Source organism: Coregonus clupeaformis, chromosome 17 (assembly GCF_020615455.1).
Source record: "Coregonus clupeaformis isolate EN_2021a chromosome 17, ASM2061545v1, whole genome shotgun sequence".
NCBI classification, from domain to species: domain Eukaryota; kingdom Metazoa; phylum Chordata; class Actinopteri; order Salmoniformes; family Salmonidae; genus Coregonus; species Coregonus clupeaformis.
The window spans coordinates 26,369,504-26,391,115 of record NC_059208.1 but is presented as its reverse complement, the minus strand read 5'-3'; the positions used below and the strand labels follow the sequence as shown (position 1 = coordinate 26,391,115).

Here is a 21,612-nt window from a genome sequence, read left to right as displayed (position 1 = left end):
GATATGGACATGATTTGGCGAGAAAATGAAAAGGGACCTTACATCCAAACCTTATCATATAAGTAGTGAGATGTGCACAGTGGCGGCTCCTGAAGAAATTCTCAGGGGGGGCAATTTTTCTGATGATTTAGGTGACCTACACACATTTAAAAAAAGATATGTCCAGCAACAACATGAAGACAGGGGCAGCATATAAGTCAATACCAGAAGCATTTATTGACTGATCTCAAAAGTGTTGGCTTACAAAAGCAAAATAAGTTATCACAGTAAAAAATAATCAAGGGTGTTCTTTCACATTCCTCAACACTGCATAAACAATATGCATTTCCATAAAACACCTCATCTAATTGTGCCACAAAGTTGACAAGTCCAAGAAAAATACCAGGGTTGGTGGAGCCCTCAGTTTCATCTTTGCCTCGCAAAGCTAACTCAAACACTCCGCAAAACTTCACACACTGGATTAGCCGGCTGAGGATGTGGCGGTTCTTGCTAACCTCATCGTTGTGGCGGCGGACAGCTAGCCTGTATCCCTCATCCAGTTGAGTGGCAATGTTCACTCTCCCCAAAGCAGACAATCTCAAACAGCTATCCATGTGGGTCTTTGGACAGCTCATGTTTCTTAATCTTTTCTGAAAGATGGTGCATGTCCGTTACACCAGTCGCTGTCCAAGCGGTGCTGTCTGCCGTGCCGCCTTCAGGGTGAAAGAGTAAGCAGGGGTAGCAGAAGACTGCATTAGCTACATCGCAGCCTGCTAGCCAGGTTTTTTGTTCGTACCAATTTTTGGAAAATCCTCGGGTGTAGGACTTTCCCCCTTTAGTAGAAACCTGTTGAATTATTAAATTTGGTCTGGGAGGTCCTAATTGTTTCGTTGCCAATTTATCTTGATTTGTTCGCCGACAAAAAGGAACTTCTTTCAAAGAGACAATCGAGTTGCACTGAACGCTAGCCATCTTGACAGTAGTACGTGAATTGATTGACGCTGCTACCCGCTCTTTTCTTAGTTACGTTCATGGTTATGTTACGTATGACGAAAGCGCGTAAGTGCAAGCCCTCCCCGGAACCCATAGAGATTGTATTGAAAGCTCTGATATTTGAAAAAAAGATTTTACATGAGAGTCTATGAGAGACTTCTGGGGCGATTTTCAACCTGACTGAAATCGCCCCAAAAGGGGCGGGGCCATTTGAAGCACGACTTTAGCCTGATTGGACATTTAGTGGCAGATCAGACGTCTAGATTAGAACACTGATAACTACTGTTGCCGTGATATAATTGATTAGAAAAAAAATCCCTTCCTTTTCCCGTTTGGCAGTGCGTCGCCCATATCGCCCTAATGAACCCCTGGATGTGCAATGCAAAAATGTTTTCTTCTATATTTGATTTAATTAAAATAAGATACTTAGACTTTAGCTTTTAAGGGTTAATGACAACAACAACAAAAAGACCAACAAAAATGCATAAAATAAATTTTTACATTAATCTTTGGGGGGCGTAGTGACAGTTACCCAGGTACTTGGGGAAAATGTCCCTGTTCTAAGTCAAAACAATTATTTTGCCCTCAGAACAGACTCAATTCGTCAGGACATGGACTCTACAAGGTGTCAAAGCGTTCCACAGGGATGCTGGCCCACGTTGACTCCAATGCTTACTACAGTTGTGTCAAATTGGCTGGAAGTGGATCTCTACTCCGAATAGCTCGTTCCATCTCATCCCACAGATGCTCAATTGGATTGAGATCTGGTGACTGGGCAGGCCACTGCAGTAAGCTGAATTCACTGTCATGTTCGTGGAACCATTTGTTGAACAATCCTAGCCTTGTGGCATGTAGTATTATCCTTCTGAAAAAATCAATTTGCAGATGGATACACTGCTGCCATGAAGGGATGCACCTTTTTGGCAATGATGTTCAGATGTCCTGTGGCATTCAAACGTTGCGCCACTTTTATCAAGGGGCCCAATGTGTGCCATGAAAACACACCAAACACCATCACACCACAACTACCAGCCTGCAATGTTGACACAAGGCATGACGGATGCATGTACTCGTGGTTTTCTCCATACCCTAGTCCTCCCATCAATGTGAAACAGCAGGAACCGGGATTCATCAGACCAGGCAATGTTTTTCCAATTCTCCAGTGTCCAGTGTTTTTGTTCCTTAGCCCACTGCAATCGCAGTTTCTTGTTTTTTGCTGAAACAAGTGGAACTCTGTAAGGTCGTCGGCTGCCATAGCCCATTCGTTTCAAGGTACAACGAGTTGTGCATTCTTTTATGGGTCTTTGGGCACCGTGTTGTACTGGACTGTCAGTTGACTAACTGTAGTAGTCTGTCTTTTGCCCTGCACAATTCGTGTCATCCTCCTTTGTCGTCTTTCATCAATGACCCGTTTTAGACCACTGGCCTGCCGTTGGCTGGATGTCCTTTGGGTGGTGGACCATTCTTGATGCACACGGAAACTGTTGTGTGAAAAACCAGCAGCGTTGCAGTTCTTGACACACTCAAACCGGTGCACCTGGCACCTACTACCATTCTCCGTTCAAAGGCACTTTAATATTTTGTCTTGCCCATTCACCCTCTGAATGGCACACATTCACAAGCAATGTCTCAATTGTCTCAAGGGTTAAAAATCCATCTTTAACCTGTCTCCTCCCCTTAAGCTACACTGATTAAAGTGGATTTAACAGGTGACATCAATAAGGGATCATAGCTTTCACCTGGATTCACCTTGTCAGTCTGTGTCATGGAAAGAGCACAGTCAGTGTATATCTGGTATTATGTCACCAAATATATAATAATATTGTGTTACAAAGTCGGATTAAAATTGATTTAATTGTCATTTTTGGTCAACAATCTACACAAAATACTCTAATGTCAAAGTGGTAGGGAAATTCTAACATTTATTACAAATCAATGAAAAATAAACACTAATAAACAGTATCAATGACATTGAGGACAGCGGATTAAAAAAACAACAACATTGTGTTGTGTTCTAATTCTTCACTATGCACTGACTAGCCTATGCTTGAGGCTAGGAACATAAATAGATCTCTTTATTTACATTTTAGTCATTTAGCAGACGCTCTTATCCAGAGCGACTTACAGTTAGCACATACATTATTTTATCGAACCCACAACCCTGGCGTTGCAAACGCCATGCTCTACCAACTGAGCTACATCCCCTGCCGGCCATTCCCTCCCCTACCCTGGACGACGCTGGGACAATTGTGCGCCGCCCCATGGGTCTCCCGGTCGCGGCCGGCTACGACAGAGCCTGGATTCGAACCAGGATCTCTAGTGGCACAGCTAGCACTGCGATGCAGTGCCTTAGACCACTGCGCCCTTTATGTTCCTAGGCTTGAGGGAATCTCTTCAACAGGTAGGAAGCAGCGACCACTAGCGGCTGTTCGGGCAAGGCATTCATCACAGATAGAAGGAGCGTTAACAGTGGGAGATTCTCAATTGTAAACTACTCACGTCCTCTCTCCTCGCCTCCTTCTCAAAACCCATTGGAGAAGAAGGTCAGAGGGGCGGGACCTCTTGCTTTCTCATCCAATGGGTTTTGAGAAGGAGGCGATGAGAGAGGAGAGGGTATCCAATTGAGATTCTCCCAGTGTCTTTGCCTGTATGGTATAATTTCTGCTATCTTGTCATTTATGCTTTGAAATGAGTTGCAATTTTATGAACTTATTACTATTAGCATTTTTAAATAAAGCCCTCAATAGCATTTGATGATATGAGCAAAAAGTCACACAATTGAGAGTTCATCACCTTTTACTACAAAATAACAAATTAAGGAATGTATGCTACATTGATTGGTACAAACATAATAATTTTCAGTACATTCTCTATAGCTGCCTTCATTTAAACCAACCAATTAATTAATTAATGTTATTTATAAAGCCTCGTGGGACAACTGTGGATGTAAAAAGTGATTTACAGTAACCTTGCCTAGACCCCTACACAAACAGCAGCACAGTGGCATGGAAAAACTCCCTAGAAGGAAGAAACCTTGAGAGGAAGACTCGTGGGTAGAAGTACATATGCCTATGTAGTGGAATTTTACTGTGTCTCTTTCTGCTTACAGTGTCTCACGCTTATTTTTTTATTTACAGACAATCCACTGCATTTCAGTAAGTCAATTTAAATGAATTTACAGTGAAAATAAAAGTAGTGACAAGGATCCTAAATCCCAGAGAGGGGATTTAGCAGGGCTAGTGAGAGCCCCGTTGGCAGTACTGTTTGTAGGCATAAGAGAAATGTCTATGTAGCCTGAGAGCTACGAGTAGTGAAAATAGAGAAGTGGGAGTTGAATACTGTATTGTGGTGTGTTGAACATGCATGTATGAGAGAATAAGTGTGAATGACTAACCTTTTTGAGTGTAGATTGTTAATTCTTAGACTGTAAAGGATAAGATTAATAACCAATAAAATGGGTGAAAAGCACTCAAAAAGTAGGATGGAGAATCCGTGTTGGGAGCCCAAGGGGGCTTTGGCAATAATGGATTAATTTTTTTGCTAAGGGGGTACTGGAGCAAAGAGAGAACTGGACCAATTGGACGAACGGGGTGTTCCCTTTTGAAGGTACTATGAGTACTGACAAACTGGAAGAAGTGTGAAAGATACTTGAAAAAGCAGAAAAGGAGAAAAATAAGTGGGACGATTTTAGAAAATGGGAGAGAGAAGCTGAGACACAGAAGGAGAAAAATACTAAGGGTTTGATGTTGAAAGCCACTGTTGAGAAGGACAAAGAAAGTAAAGAAGAAGAAGAAAAGAGAAGAGAAGACGATGAAGACCGGTTATACCCGACTCGGTCATCGGCACCCCCTCCCTATCAGCCTGGAGGTGGAGCGAGCGGAGGAGCAGCAGCAGCAATAATGCCCGTTGCTGAAATATGTCCCTCTCCAGGTCAATGGGACAGTGATGAAACGCAGAGACGGAGAGAGCGAGACAGAGTAAGAGACAAAGCAGACAAGAGGAAAGAGAGAGAAGAACATAATAAAAAGGAAAGAGAGGAACGTGAAAGAGAACATGAAGAAGGAGAAAAATAATAAATGAGAGAGGAGAGAGAGAGAAGACTGAGAGAGGAAGATATCAAGCCAATGATTAGGAGTTGAGTCTCGAGCTCCAACACATTTTTCTCATCACCCAAGAGTAAAAATGAATCCTTTGATAAGCTGCAGTGCCATTCTATTTTGTTGGGACTGAGCCCAGACCTCAAAGCTGCTGTCACCACCACCTGTATCGGTTGGGAGTCAAAGGGCACAAAGGACGTGGTGCCTTATGTGTGTCATGCTGAGAGGCAGCAGAAAACAAAAGAGGAGAAGACGGGGAAGAAGTTACAGGTTGCCCAGATGATGGTCTATGGGGGAGCAGGCAGTGGGGGCAGTGGTCAAGAGCACAGAGGCTGAGGAAGAGGAGGAGGCAGAGGGGCAAGAAGAGGTAACTCTAGGAGCAGAAGCGAGGAAGGTAGTGACTGGTCATGCTACAATTGTGGCCAGAATGGACACATCCCGAGATGGTGTCAAAGTGTGTATGGTGGCGGTGGAGAGCAGAAGGATTGGCCTGGTCCTCCCGATGATGTAAGGGTGGGAGACCCTTTTAGAAGAGGGGGAGGCCAGTCATAGGATGAGGCGGAAACAGAAGAAGACACAGAAGAAGAAGTAAATGATGACGAAGAAGACCAATTGCAAATGCTGAAACTTACCACACTCTCCACTGAAAACCCCCTGATAGAAATTGAAATACTGTGTAACAAAATTCCATAGCTAGTAGATACTGGTCTGTTCCCGTTCTGATGAGATCTGTCACGAGGACACCATGGCCCTATTGATCTTTATGGCAGAGAATGGTCGCAAAGTTTCCCCTTCTAAAAACAGCTGTGTAGTTCAGTTAAGTATTTGGGTCATGACATTACTTCTGAGGGTTGCGCTCTCTCACAGGACAGATTAGAGGCAATAAAGACCTTGCCTAAACCTGTCACTAAACAACACATGATGTCCCTGTTGGGAGTGGCTGGTTACTGTCATCTATGGTTGAAACACTATGCGGAGATAGTCCAGCCCTAGCAGGATTGTATCTATGGGAGAAAGATGGAGGTGTCAGAGGTTTTTGTTTGGACTGATGAGGCTGAAATTGCCCTTGTAAGGTTAAAGCAAACCCCCTGTTTAGGGTTGCCAGACCATACTAAACCTTTTCATCTCTTTTTTTCTGAAACGGATGGCTTTATGTCAGCTGTGCTGACTCAATACCATGGGGTTGGTTATAGACCAGTGGGGTACTACTAAGCGTCTTGACACTGTTATTAGAGGAATGGTTTCGTGCCTTCGCTCTGTTGCTGCAGCTACAGAGGCTGTTTTGGCGTGTTCTGATATTGTTGCAATGACTGAGCTGACTGTGCATGTTCCCCATGCGGTACATGCGATTATTACTCAGGCCAACACTGCACACCTGACCCCAGCCAGATTGCTTGACTATCAGAACATTCTACTAACTATGTCACGTCTCACTGAAAAGGTGTACTGTACTTAACCCCACCACCTGACTAACTTGTACTGTGAAGTGCTGTTTGTCTGTAATCTCTCCGCTGGTGTGAATAAACATGAATTCATTTAAGCTTGACTTTGGGGTCCTTAGTGGTAATTTCAACGACACCTACATGAAAAAATACTATATGGTATAAATACTGTAGTATTACTATATTTATATACTATAGTATTCACAGTAGTGTTTCTGTGGACATTACTGTAGTATACTGTAGTATTGAATGTAGTGTTTTTACAGACATTACTGTAGTATTTACTATAGTGTTTTTGTTTTATTATCTTTTACATTGAAGTTGGGGGTTTCTCCTTGACAAAAACTAGTGGAGAAATATCAAAAGAACACATTTTCCATAACCTGTAAGTAGGTAGGACTGGGGTCTGAATAGATAGGTTCAGTGCTTCTACTCTTTTCTATAACCTGTATAGACAACATCAAACTTTGTGACCTGTAGGGACATCTCAAGGCTTTATGCCCTACTCTATCCCCCTTCTCCATGGATCTGTCTGGTGAAGGTCAGGTTTGGCAAGGTACAAGGGTTCTCCTTTTTTCTTCCTCAACTTGATTTGGTTAAAACAAACTTCAATGGATTTAAAATATTAAATTAAATTAATAATTATAATAATATAACCTGTAGGGAACGCAATATATGGTCCATACTTGACATGTAGGTTTCTTACTCATGGGTGGCACAAATTGGGATATGGGGAGGGGAATGCATGACACATCCATATATCTGTATACCTGGGCTTGTTTGGGCATTTATTATTTGTTTTCATCAAACATAATGTGAATATGTAGTAAACAAATAACAGACTTGAGTACTGCACACTAATGCACTAATCAATGTACACCTGTGATCATTGATGAGGGATGCTATTTATTTAAGAATTACTAAAAGTTGTAAAAGTTTGACATAGGACCTACAGTGGGGAAAAAAAGTATTTAGTCAGCCACCAATTGTGCAAGTTCTCCCACTTAAAAAGATGAGAGAGGCCTGTAATTTTCATCATAGGTACACGTCAACTATGACAGACAAAATGAGAAAAAAAATTCCAGAAAATCACATTGTAGGATTTTTTATGAATTTATTTGCAAATTATTGTGGAAAATAAGTATTTGGTCAATAACGAAAGTTTCTCAATACTTTGTTGGCAATGACACAGGTCAAACGTTTTCTGTAAGTCTTCACAAGGTTTTCACACACTGTTGCTGCTATTTTGGCCCATTCCTCCATGCAGATCTCCTCTAGAGCAGTGATGTTTTGGGGCTGTCGCTGGCCAACACGGACTTTCAACTCCCTCCAAAGATTTTCTATGGGGTTGAGATCTGGAGACTGGCTAGGCCACTCCAGGACCTTGAAATGCTTCTTACGAAGCCACTCCTTCGTTGCCCGGGCGGTGTGTTTGGGATCATTGTCATTGTCATCTTCAATGCCCTTGCTGATGGAAGGAGGTTTTCACTCAAAATCTCACGATACATGGCCCCATTCATTCTTTCCTTTACACGGATCAGTCATCCTGGTCCCTTTGCAGAAAAACAGCCCCAAAGCATGATGTTTCCACCCCCATGCTTCACAGTAGGTATGGTGTTCTTTGGATGCAACTCAGCATTCTTTGTCCTCCAAACACGACGAGTTGAGTTTTTACCAAAAAGTTCTATTTTTGTTTCATCTGACCATATGACATTCTCCCAATCCTCTTCTGGATCATCCAAATGCACTCTAGCAAACTTCAGACGGGCCTGGACATGTACTGGCTTAAGCAGGGGGACACGTCTGGCACTGCAGGATTTGAGTCCCTGGCGGCGTAGTGTGTTACTGATGGTAGGCTTTGTTACTTTGGTCCCAGCTCTCTGCAGGTCATTCACTAGGTCCCCCCGTGTGGTTCTGGGATTTTTGCTCACCGTTCTTGTGATCATTTTGACCCCACGGGGTGAGATCTTGCGTGGAGCCCCAGATCGAGGGAGATTATCAGTGGTCTTGTATGTCTTCCATTTCCTAATAATTGCTCCCACAGTTGATTTCTTCAAACCAAGCTGCTTACCTATTGCAGATTCAGTCTTCCCAGCCTGGTGCAGGTCTACAATTTTGTTTCTGGTGTCCTTTGACAGCTCTTTGGTCTTGGCCATAGTGGAGTTTGGAGTGTGACTGTTTGAGGTTGTGGACAGGTGTCTTTTATACTGATAACAAGTTCAAACAGGTGCCATTAATACAGGTAACGAGTGGAGGACAGAGGAGCCTCTTAAAAAAGAAGTTACAGGTCTGTGAGAGCCAGAAATCTTGCTTGTTTGTAGGTGACCAAATACTTATTTTCCACCATAATTTGCAAATAAATTCATTAAAAATCCTACAATGTGATTTTCTGGAGAAAAAAAATCTCAATTTGTCTGTCATAGTTGACGTGTACCTATGATGAAAATTACAGGCCTCTCTCATCTTTTTAAGTGGGAGAACTTGCACAATTGGTGGCTGACTAAATAAATGTTTTCCCCACTGTACCACTAGTCCATACACACCGTATGAAAACACTTACATTTTACTTACCGATAATAAACAGTATGGAGACCACGTGCAACCTGAAAGACAAAGCGAGAGAGAGTCACATGCTTTGAAATCGTCTTCTAATAATCCATGGACTGACTTTATCCTGTATTTCCTTTATCCTATATGATGCATTATAAAGCCTATTAAGCATAGGGATTCAATTATACATACACCCCTTAGTTTTTAAACCTTTGTAAACATTTGAGTGAAGGAATGAAATGTTAGCGCATACCCCATGATCCAAAGAAACAAGGGACAAATTAAGTACAGCAGATAGTGAAGGAAAAGTCCCTCTCTTTTTCTTCTTCTTCTTCTTCTTCTTCTATGGCTTTTATATTGCGGTTGGCAACCAACTGTAAAGGTGCCTTACCGCCACCAACTGGACTGGAGTGTGGACCAGGGACAGGAAAGGTCTAAATCCTACCCATGAGTCCTGTCTCCCTAAGGAAACAAAATACGCAATGAAATATCACATCACGTGAAGGTTGCCTTAACAGTACAATTAAACTTGTCTCTTCAACACCATTATTCCTTGAATCTAATAATAATATATCCATTTCCCTCTCATAGTGCTGGAACTGAAATAGAACGTGTTCCACTGTCTCCATCTCCTCCCGAAGGTGATCACACTTCCCAGTTGGATGTTTTCCTACCAATTTCAATGTGTGTTTCAGACTTGTTTGTCCCAATCACAGCCTTGTTATTACACTTTCCTCCCTTCTCTCTTGACCTGAGGAAATCCCTGTCCCCACCTTTTCCTGGATCTTATACAGGTGTCTTCCCTTTCCCTCCCTGTTCCACATTTGTTGTCATTTGTTTTTAACCACTGTTCTTATTAACCCCTTGGCTTCTGCTTTTCTTATTGGCATTTCCATTTCAACATTAGGATGTTTGAGAACCTGCTTGGCAAGAACGTCCACCTCCTCATTCTCCTCTACTCCCACATGAGCTGTCACCCAGAGGAACCTCACAAATACCCCGATATGTGTCTCAATCTAAACAAGCATTGCAAAATCTCATACATGACATCTTGTCTGCTTTGTGACACAAATGATTTTAAGCTCATCAGTGCTGCACAGGAGTCAGAACAGATGACTACCCTGTCTGGCCTCACCTCCTCCACCCACCTGTCTGGCCTCACCTCCTCCACCCACCTGTCTGGCCTCACCTCTTCCACCCACCTGTCTGGCCTCACCTCTTCCACCCACCTGTCTGGCCTCACCTCTTCCACCCACCTGTCTGGCCTCACCTCCTCCACCCACTCTGCAGCCAAGAGTATGGCCAGCAACTCCATTGTGTATACAGATACATGATCCGTTGCTTTTTTTGTCACTGCAACCTTAAATTGAGCAACACTAAAAGCTGCACCAATCCTCCCTGTTTTAGGGTCCTTAGATCCATCATCGAATACAGTATATTCAAGAAAGCATAGTACTGTGTTCTTAAGTGTTCACTTACAATATTTACTGGATCTACTCTTTCCTCACCAACCCTTACCCTCTCAAGCAACCCTAGGTCTATCATTGGCTGAGGTATCAACCAATGTGGGATAGTAGAAAGCACCACAGAGGGGCTGAACTCCTTCTCAAACAGTCCCATCTCTCTCGCCATGCCAATACCTACCAATCCACCCAAAATTGTATTCAGCGCCATATATAGCATTTTCAGCGCCATTCTATCCAGCCCCCACTCCATTCCAGACAGGCAATATTTTATTTCCTTTGAAAGCTACTCTGTCAATGTGCTCCCCCCACGTAATTCAAGTGTCAAAACAGACCCTGAGGAACCTAAACACTCCCACCCTCTCTAGATTCCGCCCATACAGCTTCAGGCATATTTCCTCCCCAACCTTCCCTCTAGTAAAAAACAGTCTGTGTTTTCTCAACGGAGAATTTGAAGACCCACCTGAGGGAGCACTGATCAACTTGTCTTATGGCTTCTTGAACTCTCCCGGCTGTATCGAGAATATTTCTCCCTCTCTTCCACAGTGCCCCGTCATCGGCAAACAATGACCTCCCAATATCTGTTCTCACCTTGGGGAATACACCATCTATCAAAATGGAGAACAACAAAGGACTAATGACACTTCCCTGGGGGATACCATTATACACCTCATACCTTTCTGACATAGAGCTACCCACCTTCACTTGTATTGATTGTCCAAAAAGAAAGTCCTTTATCCAGTTAAAACTCTTACTCCAACGCCCATGATTTCCAGTTTGATAAGCAGACCTTCCTTCCACATCATATCATAGTCCTTCTGTATATCCGACTCTAGGCACAGTACAGGATCCATCATTCCCCTGCCTTTTCTAAACCCACTTTGGTCTGATGACAATAGGCCTCTGCTCTCCAGGAAGTAAGTGAGCCTTTCCGTTATCATCCTTTCCATACATTTACAGACATGAGAAGTCAACGCTTTCGGCCTATAGCTTGATGGATTGGTAGGGTCTTTCCTTGGTGTCCGTATCAGCACCACCACAGCCTGGTCCCTTCCTGACACACCTTATTGTAACGGCCCAATACGTTTCCCATTGCAGTGTCACTGAGTTGAGCCATCATGAGGTAACACATCTCATCCTTCCCAGCCAATGTAAAAGGGGAATTCAATGCCTCCTCCATCACCTCTCTGATCCAGGACCCACAGATGTTCTCTTCTGACCCTCTCTCTCTCACGCTGTCCCTTCTCTGCCAAATTATTTGAGCTTTGCACCTTCACAAATGGATGGGCTAAAATCTCTGCCTTCATCACGTTTCTCAATGCAACAGTTTTCCCCACTTTTCAGCACAGGGAGATCCCAATCTTGCCTGTCCCCACTCCCCACTCTTAATCATCCCCCATACCACTCCCACAGGGGTAGTCCTGCCTATGTTTCCTCAGAACCGGTGCCAATACGCTCTCTTTGCTGTCCTAATGGTCCTCCTTACTACTGCTTGTGCTTACTGTATCAGGTGCTAGTAGTTATTGGACCTTTTCAACATCCTGAAAGAACCGTTCCTACTCTTTACAGCTTCTCTGCACTCTTCAGTCCACCAGGGAACTGCCTTTCTCCTTCTCCCCACTGTACCTGTGGGTATCACCTGCCTTGAGGCCTTTACTATTGCTCCTCTTACTACATCATTCACTGTTTCCATATCTGCACAGAAATCAACCATGTTCACTCAACTCCTGAAACTGACCCCAGTCCGCTTTACCAAATCTCCTCAATCCATTTCCTGTTGTATCTTCCACTCTCATTCCTACAGTACATTAATGATAGGGTAGTGATCACTGCCCCCTGTAGGTTCCTCCCATACCTCTCAACTGCATCTGCCTGCCATTGAACTTGAGAACTTCCAGTTACTGGGTCAATCCTGGTTCCCCAGCCATCATTAAGGCACATAAACCCTTTCTCATCCAGGAGTTCCTCAAACACTTGTCCATTTACATCAATCCAAAACCCTCCCCAGAGCATACTGTGGGCATTCAAATCCCCACACCATATCACCCGTCTCCTATCTTGACCTTTTACACTCCCAAGAGCCATCAACTCTAGTCTCTTACACGGGTTGTAACAGTTCACTATTACCAGATTCCCTCCTCCCAACCACACTTCTACCACTACATACTAATGCTCAACTCTCTCTCCCATAAGCCTATATGGGATCCCCCACTTTATAAAGGTAGCACACCCTCCCCTGCCACCCTATCTCTACGGACTACAACTTAACCTTGTATTACAAAATCTAGAGTCGTTTTAAGCCATGTCTACTGGAGACATATCACATCTGGTTTAGCTGGTAAATCCTCAAGAAACAGTTTGAACTCTTGCCCATTGGCTATCAAACTTCTCGCATTCCATTGGAGGATAACACCATTATAAAATTAACCAAGACATGATTCCTGGCTGGATCGATTCTCAATCTCATTGAGGTCATCCTGTACATTTTCCCATGTCAGTCCTGTGATCACAAGATACTTCACTGCCTCTTCCACAACGATCTGTATCTAAGTCTTAGATTGCTCTTTTTTCTGTGCAATTGATAGCTGCTGTTACAAATGTAACAACCGTTCTTATATCTACCATTCTTGTGGTCTCCCCCATTCTGCTCCCTATATCACGCCCAACCTGCATCCCGCTCTGTCCTGGAAGACCCGATCTTCTAGGTGCCCCGCTTGTCTCTGGGTGAACTACCTTCACTGCTTCTGAATATGAGATTTTACGCTCACTTCTCTTTTGCTTCACTTCCACCTGTTTTTCCATCACTGCACAACCCCCATAGAAACAGCACTTTAACTAGACCTCGTCTCCACATTCCCCATATGCATGTTCTCCAAGGTGGTGAAGGGCTTTGTAGGTCAGGAGGATGTTATAAACACTTATGGGAGATTCTGAAGCAGCGCCTGAGACAGCGTTTCCCACCACCATCAACAAAAAAAGAAATGGCTCGTGGTGGCCCAACGCCCTATTAAGACAACTTATGTTGGTGTTTCCTTTATTTTGGCAGTTACCTGTTAGTGGGCAGGGCATACAGGCTGACATTTATCAATTTACAAAATGGATGGAAACACTTTAACCACTTCATATTTATTCGCATCTACTAGCCATGCAAACTTTCTAAATGTCAACAAAAATCACTGGACAAGTTCATGGAAACCTAGCTTATGACATTTCATATTTAGATATAATTTTTCACAAAGTAGTTTTGATGTAGTGAACTACTTTTTCAGATAAACTAGTTAAGTAAACTATATTTTACTTAGACTTGCTCTGATATTTTTGCGACAAATAAAGTATTTTTCAACCTGCCTCTTTGGGCTGGATGTGTCAATCTGTAGTTCATACATGCATAATCTATGAGCAGATGTACTGTCTAACTTCAATTAGCCACGAAATCCCTAGTTTGAAAGCGACTGTTTTCTTGAAGCTGTGCTGAGCCATTTTCCCTACATATCCTCCCATGTGGGCCAGCACCTTAGCAATTCGAGTTCTAGCCCTTCACATTTGAGTGACAGCTAGCAAGAGGGCTGCCTAGCGTTATCCAATGAGGTTGCAGGGCAGGCCCAATGGCTCAGTGGACACAGCAGAGAGAGAGCAATGATGTGGTGCCAATATCTGCACATTTGTGGCGTAGTACACAATTTTCTGGGGCCACTTTTGGCTTGTGAGTGCTACATTCAGAACTACTTGTTAAAAAGTATTTAAAAGTACAGGAGAATCTCTTTAAGGGTAGCTCTTTAAGGGTAGCTCATGGTTTCCCAAACTTGGTCCTGGGGATAATAATCAACTATTCATCAATCTTTGGTTATTTGAACCAGCTCTGTAGTGCTTGGGCAAAAACCAAAATGTGGGAAATGCTGGTGTAGCTTAACTTCTTCCAGTGAGAAGTAATTGGTAGCTTGGTAAACTATATCTTTCTGCTTTTTAGGTGATGGGTACTGTACATCATGCTGCTACAGTGGAAAACACATCCAGGATAATCACAGTGCGTCCACATGAATTGGGAATTTCCCCTGTGCAGTCTAAGCCCATGAGAATGGGAAATCCCCTGGATTTGATCAATGTCGCCCTCTGCATCCCACAGGAACACCAAAACAAAACAATTTGCTCTGGGTGTAATGAAATAAAATTATACAGTTTCATGTCATTATTTGACCAAAAGGAATCTACTAAAATATGAAATGTTACAGGAGAAAATGACACTCTCCCTGTACTGCTGGTATAATGCCAACATGCAAGTTCTTTCCTGTTAAAGAGATTTAGCAAAAAGACATCGCAATTGGGGGTTCATCTCCTTTTATTACAAAATAACACATTCTGGAATGTATGATACATTGACTGGAACACACGTAACAATTGTCATTAGATGCTATAGCTGCCATCATTTCAATCAGATCAAAGGTCCTCTGTAGCTCAATTGGTAGAGCATGGTGCTTGTGAAGCCAGGGTAGTGGGTTCGATCCCCGGGACCACCCATACATAAATATGTATGCACGCATGACTGTAAGTCGCTTTGGATAAAAATGACTTATTATTAAATACATTTTATTTATTAAGCCCAGTAAGAAAACTGCGGATGTAAAGGTGATTTACACAGTAACCTGAGCTAAACCCCTGAGAAAGTTGCAGCAAGCAAAAACTCCCTACAAGGAAGAAACCTTAAGAGGAACCAGATTTGGAGTAGAGGTACATATGACCATCTAGTGGTGTGGTGTGCAACTCCCACTGTCCTATAGTGAGTGTGTCAACTGTATTGTGTTGAACTTTGTGTATAATGTATTGTAGTGTAGTTCTGATTTTACAAAATAACTTTCCATGAAAATGACTTTAGTCTAAAAGGCTGTCCTCCCTTTATGTTCTTTCTTTGTAAACAAGCAATGATAGTTGCTCTGGCATAAAGCCTGTTGAGTGACCATGGACTGAAGGTCATTCTATATTTCTGTTTTCTTATCCTTTTAGGTCTCCTGCTCAGACCTCTCCCTGGATAACAGGAGCACCAATCCCAGCAGCATTAGCAGCAGGGGATACGTCAACCATCTGCTCCTCTGCTCAGCAGGCATCACACAGCACACTGTGGAAGGGAGGAGAAGAAAGGAGCACTCAACCTCAGTCACTGAAATAAGCAACATTTCCCTCTATATCTGACTAGTACTTTATCATGAACAGCAGTAGAGTATTGTGAACAACACTCACAGCTTGCTCTGGAGAAGGGCATGTTCAATGGGGGGTGGATGTGGTGGTGGAGCCAGCTGCAGTCAGCTTAGCTTCGCACAATAACATTTACATTTACATTTTAGTCATTTAGCAGACGCTCTTATCCAGAGCGACTTACAGTTAGTGAATACATATTTTTTTATACTGGCCCCCCGTGGAAATCGAACCCACAACCCTGGCGTTGCAAACGCCATGCTCTATCAACTGAGCTACATCCCTGCCGGCCATTCCCTCCCCTACCCTGGACGACGCTGGGCCAATTGTGCGCCGCCCATGAGTCTCCCGGTCGCGGCCGGCTGCGACAGAGCCTGGATTCGAACCAGGATCTCTAGTGGCAGTTAGCACTGCGATGCAGTGCCTTAGACCACTGCGCCACTCATAACATCACCACCTCTGAGACCTGCAGCTCCCCCGAAACATTTTGTGCAAGTATGGTATCACATCTCGATGGACTGTGTTAGGTACATACTGCACCAGAAGAATAAACACATGGATGATCAATAATCCAAAATATCCAATCGTAAAAAAACTCTAAATAAAAGATCTGAAAACAACATTGTAGTCAAAGAACAAACCTTGGAAACCTGATCTTTTACCTGGTGGTGGGTGGAGTGTGAGAGACTTGGTGAAACTCTGGTCCAGAACCCTCAGTTTCAGATCTGCTGTAACAGTCAGAGTGCTGTTCAACCTCAGGGTCACCTCACTCGCCAGCTCATAGCGCCCCCTGCTGTCCAACTCCATAGTGGTGTTACAGCCCATCACACCTCCCCACAGTACCTCTGGCTGGGGAAACCCCTGAGAGGCACGGAGAGTGACAACAAAGCAGTCACAAGTGGCTTGGACGGACATCCTGGGCTCATCATAAGGGGCTGTTTTGAAATATTATAAATACTTTTGTAGGTGCAGTTATCATTTAAACTACACAATATAGATGCAGCAACAATGGAACTTACCTGCCACTAGAAGTTGTAGACTTTCCTGGGTGCTTCTCTGTTCATCTGTCACATCACAGGTGTACTGAACCTGGTCACTCGGCTGCACACCACTCAGTCTAAGTGAGGCATTTCCCACAGCGAGCTGGTCTTCAAACAGATGAGTGCGTCCCTTGTAAACACCACTCTGTCTTTCCAGCTGATCTCTCCCATGGTAATAGCTGTGGACCACCTCTGATTCTCCATGCTGCCAGTTGACGATCAGGTATTTGAGGTTCAGGTTTTTAGACGGAGGGAAAGAGCAGCTAAGGGTGATGTCACTGCCCGGAGCTGCCACTTCTCGGGGTTGTAGACTGGTTGTAGTTACCACTGATGATATCACTGATATGGAATAGGTAGAAAGAGAGAAGGATGATGTGGGAGAGAGTGGTATTGGTAATAATTACAGCAAATCAATCATTGTTCTAATATGTTATTGTATCCTTACTTCTTTGCTGTGTAACCATGAAAGGACAGAATGGATGAAATGACAATCCATACAGTGCCTATAGAAAGTCTACACCCGCTTGAACTTTTTTCACATTTTATTGTGTTACAAAGGGGGATTGAAATATATTTAATTGTAATTTTTGGTCATTGATCTACACAAAATACTCCATAACGTAATGTTTACAAATGAATAAAAATGTAATAACTAGAATAGTCATTGCATAAGTATTCACCCCCTTTGTTTAGGCAAGCCTAAATTAGTTCAGAAGTAACATTTGGCTTAACAATTCACATAAGTTATATGGACTCACTGTATGAAATAATAGGAGTTGACATGATTTTTGAATGACTACCCCTTCCTCTGTCCCACATACAGTACATAGAAAATCTGTAAGGTCCCTCAGTCAAGTATTACATTTCAAGCACAGATTAAACTACAAAGACCTGGGAGATTTTCGAAAGCCTCAAAGAAGGCCAGTGATTGGTAGATGGGTAACAATAACAAATCAGACATTTAATATATATTTAAGCATGGTCAAGTTAATAATTACGCTGTGGATGATGTATTAAACCACTCATACACATCAGAGATACAGACATCCTTCTGAACTGAGCTGCAGGACATGAAAGAAACTGCTTATGGATGTCACTGAAAATAAGAAGAATATACAGAAAAAAAGTATTCCAAAAAAGGCACTAAAGTAATACTTCAACAAAAAAAAAACACAGCAAAGAAATACACATTTTGGCCTAAATGCATAGCCTTATGTTTGGGGCAAATCCAACACAACACATCACTGAGTAACTACCTCCTTATTTTCAAACATGGTAGTGGCTGCATCATCAATCAATCAAATGTATTTATAAAGCCCTTTTTACATCAGCAGATGTCACAAAGTGCTATACAGAAACCCAGCCTAAAACCCCAAACAGCAAGCAATGCAGATGTAGAAGCATGGTATGGGTATGCTTGACATCATCAAAGACTGGGGAGTTTTTCCAGGATGAAAAGAAACATGATGGAACTAAGCACAGGCAAAATCCTTGAGGAAAACCTGCTTCACACCAGACACTGGGAGAGGAATTCACATTTCAACAGCCCAATAACCTACAACACAAAGCCAAATATAACTGGAGTTGCTTACCAAGAAGACAATGAATGTTCCTAAGTGGCCAAATTACAGTTTTGACTTAAATCTGCTCTTATGAGACTTACCGGGGTGGGGTGAAAACTTATCTAATCTAATGAAGGTACATTACTGTTCTATTTTTCATTGATCTTCAAAAAAAAAAGGTTAGAATTTTCCTTCCACTTCGACATTAGAGTATTTCGTGTAGATCATTGACAAAAAAAATATACAATTAAATACATTATAATCCCACTTTGTAACACAATAAAATGAAGAAATCCAAGGAGGGTGTAGACTTTCTATAAGCACATATATGTTTACCTGGGCTTGTTTAGGCATTTATTATTTGTTTTCATCAAATAGTGTTGAATATGTATTAAACAAGACTTGAGGTCTGCACACTAATGCACTAATCAATGTACACCTGTGATCACTGATGAGGGATTCCATTTATTTAAGAATTACTCAAAGTTGTAAAAGTTTGACATAGGACCTACCACTTGTCCATACACACCATATGAAAACACTTCGAGTTTACTTACTGATAATAAACGGTATGGAGACCACGTGCAACCTGAAAGACAAAGCGAGAGAGAGACACATGCTCTTTGAAATTGGCTTCTAATAATCCATGGACTGACTTTATCCTGTATTTCCTTTATCCTATGTGATGCATTATAGAGCCTATTAAGCATGGGGATCCAATTATACATACACCCCTTAGTTTCTAAACTTTGTTAAACATTTGAGTGAATGAATGAAAAGTTAGCGCGTACCCCATGTTCCGAGAACAAGGGAAAAAGAAAGTAAAGCAGATTGTGCAGCAAAGTCCCAACTCCCTTTGTTTTTTTGTTTTTTTGTTTGTTTCTTAGCTGCGGTTGGCATCCAACTTTAAAGTTGCATTACCGCCACCAACTGGATTGGAGTGTAGACCAGAGACAGGAAAGGTCTAAATCCTACCCATTAATATTTTCTCCGTAAGGAAACGAAATACGCAAAGAAATACCACATCATGTGAAGTTGCATTAACAGTACAATTAAACCTGTCTCTTCAACACCATTACTCTTTGAATCTAATAACAATCTCTCCCTTTCCCTCTCATAGTGCTGGAACTGAAATAGAACGTGTTCCACTGTCTCCATACCCTCCTGAAAGTGATCACACTTCCCAGTTGGATGTTTTCCTACCAATGTCAATGTGCGGTTCAGCCTTGTATGACTCAGCCTTGTTATTAGACTTTCCTCCCTTCTCTCTTGACCTGAGGACCTCCCTGCCCCCACCTTTTCCTGGATCTTATACAGGTGTCTTCCCTTTCCCTCCCTGTTCCACAATTGTTGCCATTTGTTTTTAACCACTGTTCTTATTAACCCCTTGGCTTCTGCTTTTCTTATTGACATTTCCATTTCAATATTAGGATGTTTGAGAGCCTGCTTGGCAAGAACATCCACCTCCTCATTCCCCTCTACTCCCATATGAGCTGGCACCCAGAGGAACCTCACAAATACCCACGTGTTTCTATCTAAACAGGCACTGCAAAATCTCATACAAGACATCTTGTCTGCTTTGTGACACAAATGAATTTAAGCTCATCAGTGCTGCACAGGAGTCAGAACAGATGACTACCCTGTCTGGCCTCACCTCTTCCACCCACCTGTCTGGCCTCACCTCCTCCACACACTCTGCAGCCAAGAGTATGGCCAGCAACTCCATTGTGTATACAGATACATGATCCGTTGCTCTTTTTGTCACTGCAACCTTAAACTGAGCAACACTAAAAGCTGCAACTATCCTCCCTGTTTTAGGGTCCTTAGATCTATCAGCGAATAAAGTACATTCAAGAAAGCATAGTACTGTGTTCTTAAATGTTCACTTACAATATTTACTGGATCTACTCATTCCTCACCAGCTCTTGCCCTCTCAAGCAACCCTAGGTCTATCATTGGCTGAGATATCAACCAAGATGGGATAGCAGGAAGCACCACAGAAGGGCTGAACTCGTTCTCAAACAGTGCCATCTCTTTCGCCATGCCAATATCAATCCAATGCAATGCATCACATTCAATATTTTCTTTCCTTTGAAAACGACTCTGTTAATATGCTCCCCCCACGTCATTCAAGTGTCAAAACAGACCCCCAGGAACCTAAACACTCCCACCCTCTCTATATTCCGCCCATACAGCTTCAGGCATATTTCCTCCCCAACCTTCCCTCTAGTAAAAAACAGTCTGTGTTTTCTCAATGGAGAATTTGAAGACCCACCTGATGGAGCACTGATCAACTTGTCTTATCGCTTCTTGAACTCTCCCGGCTGTATCAGGAATATTTCTCCCTCTCTTCCACAGTGCCCCGTCATTGGCAAACAATGACCTCCCAATATCTGGTCTCACCTTGGAGAATACATTGTCTATCATAATGCAGAACAACAAAGGACTAATGACACTTCCCTGGGGGATGCCATTATCCACTTCATACCTTTCTGACATAAAACTCCCCACCCTCACTTGTATTGATGGTCCAAAAAGAAAGTCCTTTATCCAGTTAAAACTCTTCCTCCAACCCCCCATGATTTCCAGTTTGATAAGCAGACCTTCCTTCCACATCATGTCATAGTCCTCTGTATATCCGACTCTAGGCACAATACAGGATCAATGGTTCCACTGCCTATCCTGAACCCACTTTGGTCTGATGACAATAGGCCTCTGCTCTCCAGGAAGTAAGTGAGCCTTTCTGTTACTATCCTTTCCATACGTTTACAGCCATGAGATGTCAACGCTATCGGCTTATAGCTTGATGGATGAGTAGGGTCTTTCCCTGGTGTCCATATCGGCACCACCACAGCCTGGTCCCTTCCTGACACACCTTATTGTAAGGGCCCAATAATTTCCCCAATTACAGTGTCACTAGTGGCTGGGGACTTTAATGCAGGGAAACTTAAGTCCGTTTTACATCATTTCTACCAGCATGCTAAATGTGCAACTAGAGGAAAAAAAACTCTAGACCACCTTTTCAACACACAGAGACGCGTACAAAGCTCTCCCCCGCCCTCCATTTGGCAAATCTGACCATAATTATATCCCCCTGATTCCTGTTTACAAGCAAAAACTAAAGCAGGAAGCACCAGTGACTCTGTCAATAAAGAAGTGGTCAGATGACGCAGATGCTAAGCTACAGGACTGTTTTGCTAGCACAGACTGGAACACCTGGAATATGTTCCGGGATTCTTCCGATGGCATTGAGGAGTACACCACATCAGTCACTGGCTTCATCAATAAGTGCATCGATG

At 42.8% G+C, this 21,612-nt stretch overlaps 2 protein-coding genes across 6 annotated transcripts in view; both read right to left on the bottom strand.

Moving 5' to 3' along the window:
- LOC121556089 (CD276 antigen) overlaps nt 1–21,612 on the bottom strand; it is a 149,723-nt gene that overhangs the window by 90,573 nt on the left and 37,538 nt on the right. The gene's annotated exons all lie outside the window — the stretch shown is intronic.
- Nucleotides 15,043–19,173, bottom strand: LOC121556058 (CD276 antigen). 5 transcript variants are annotated; one of them, XM_041869925.2, is made up of 5 exons: nt 19,105–19,173; nt 18,871–18,902; nt 16,731–17,090; nt 16,353–16,646; nt 15,043–15,634 (listed from the first exon to the last, which is right to left on the bottom strand). In XM_041869925.2, the coding sequence occupies exons 1-5, from the start codon at nt 19,107–19,109 to the stop codon at nt 15,519–15,521; spliced, it is 807 nt and encodes a 268-aa protein (XP_041725859.2). In that variant the 5' UTR covers nt 19,110–19,173; the 3' UTR covers nt 15,043–15,518. The 5 variants fall into 5 exon arrangements, with proteins under 5 accessions (XP_041725859.2, XP_041725862.2, XP_041725857.2 ...); XM_041869928.2 differs by lacking the exon at nt 19,105–19,173 and adding an exon at nt 15,757–15,827 and having other exon boundaries at nt 16,374–16,646; nt 18,871–19,098; XM_041869923.2 differs by lacking the exon at nt 19,105–19,173 and having other exon boundaries at nt 18,871–19,098.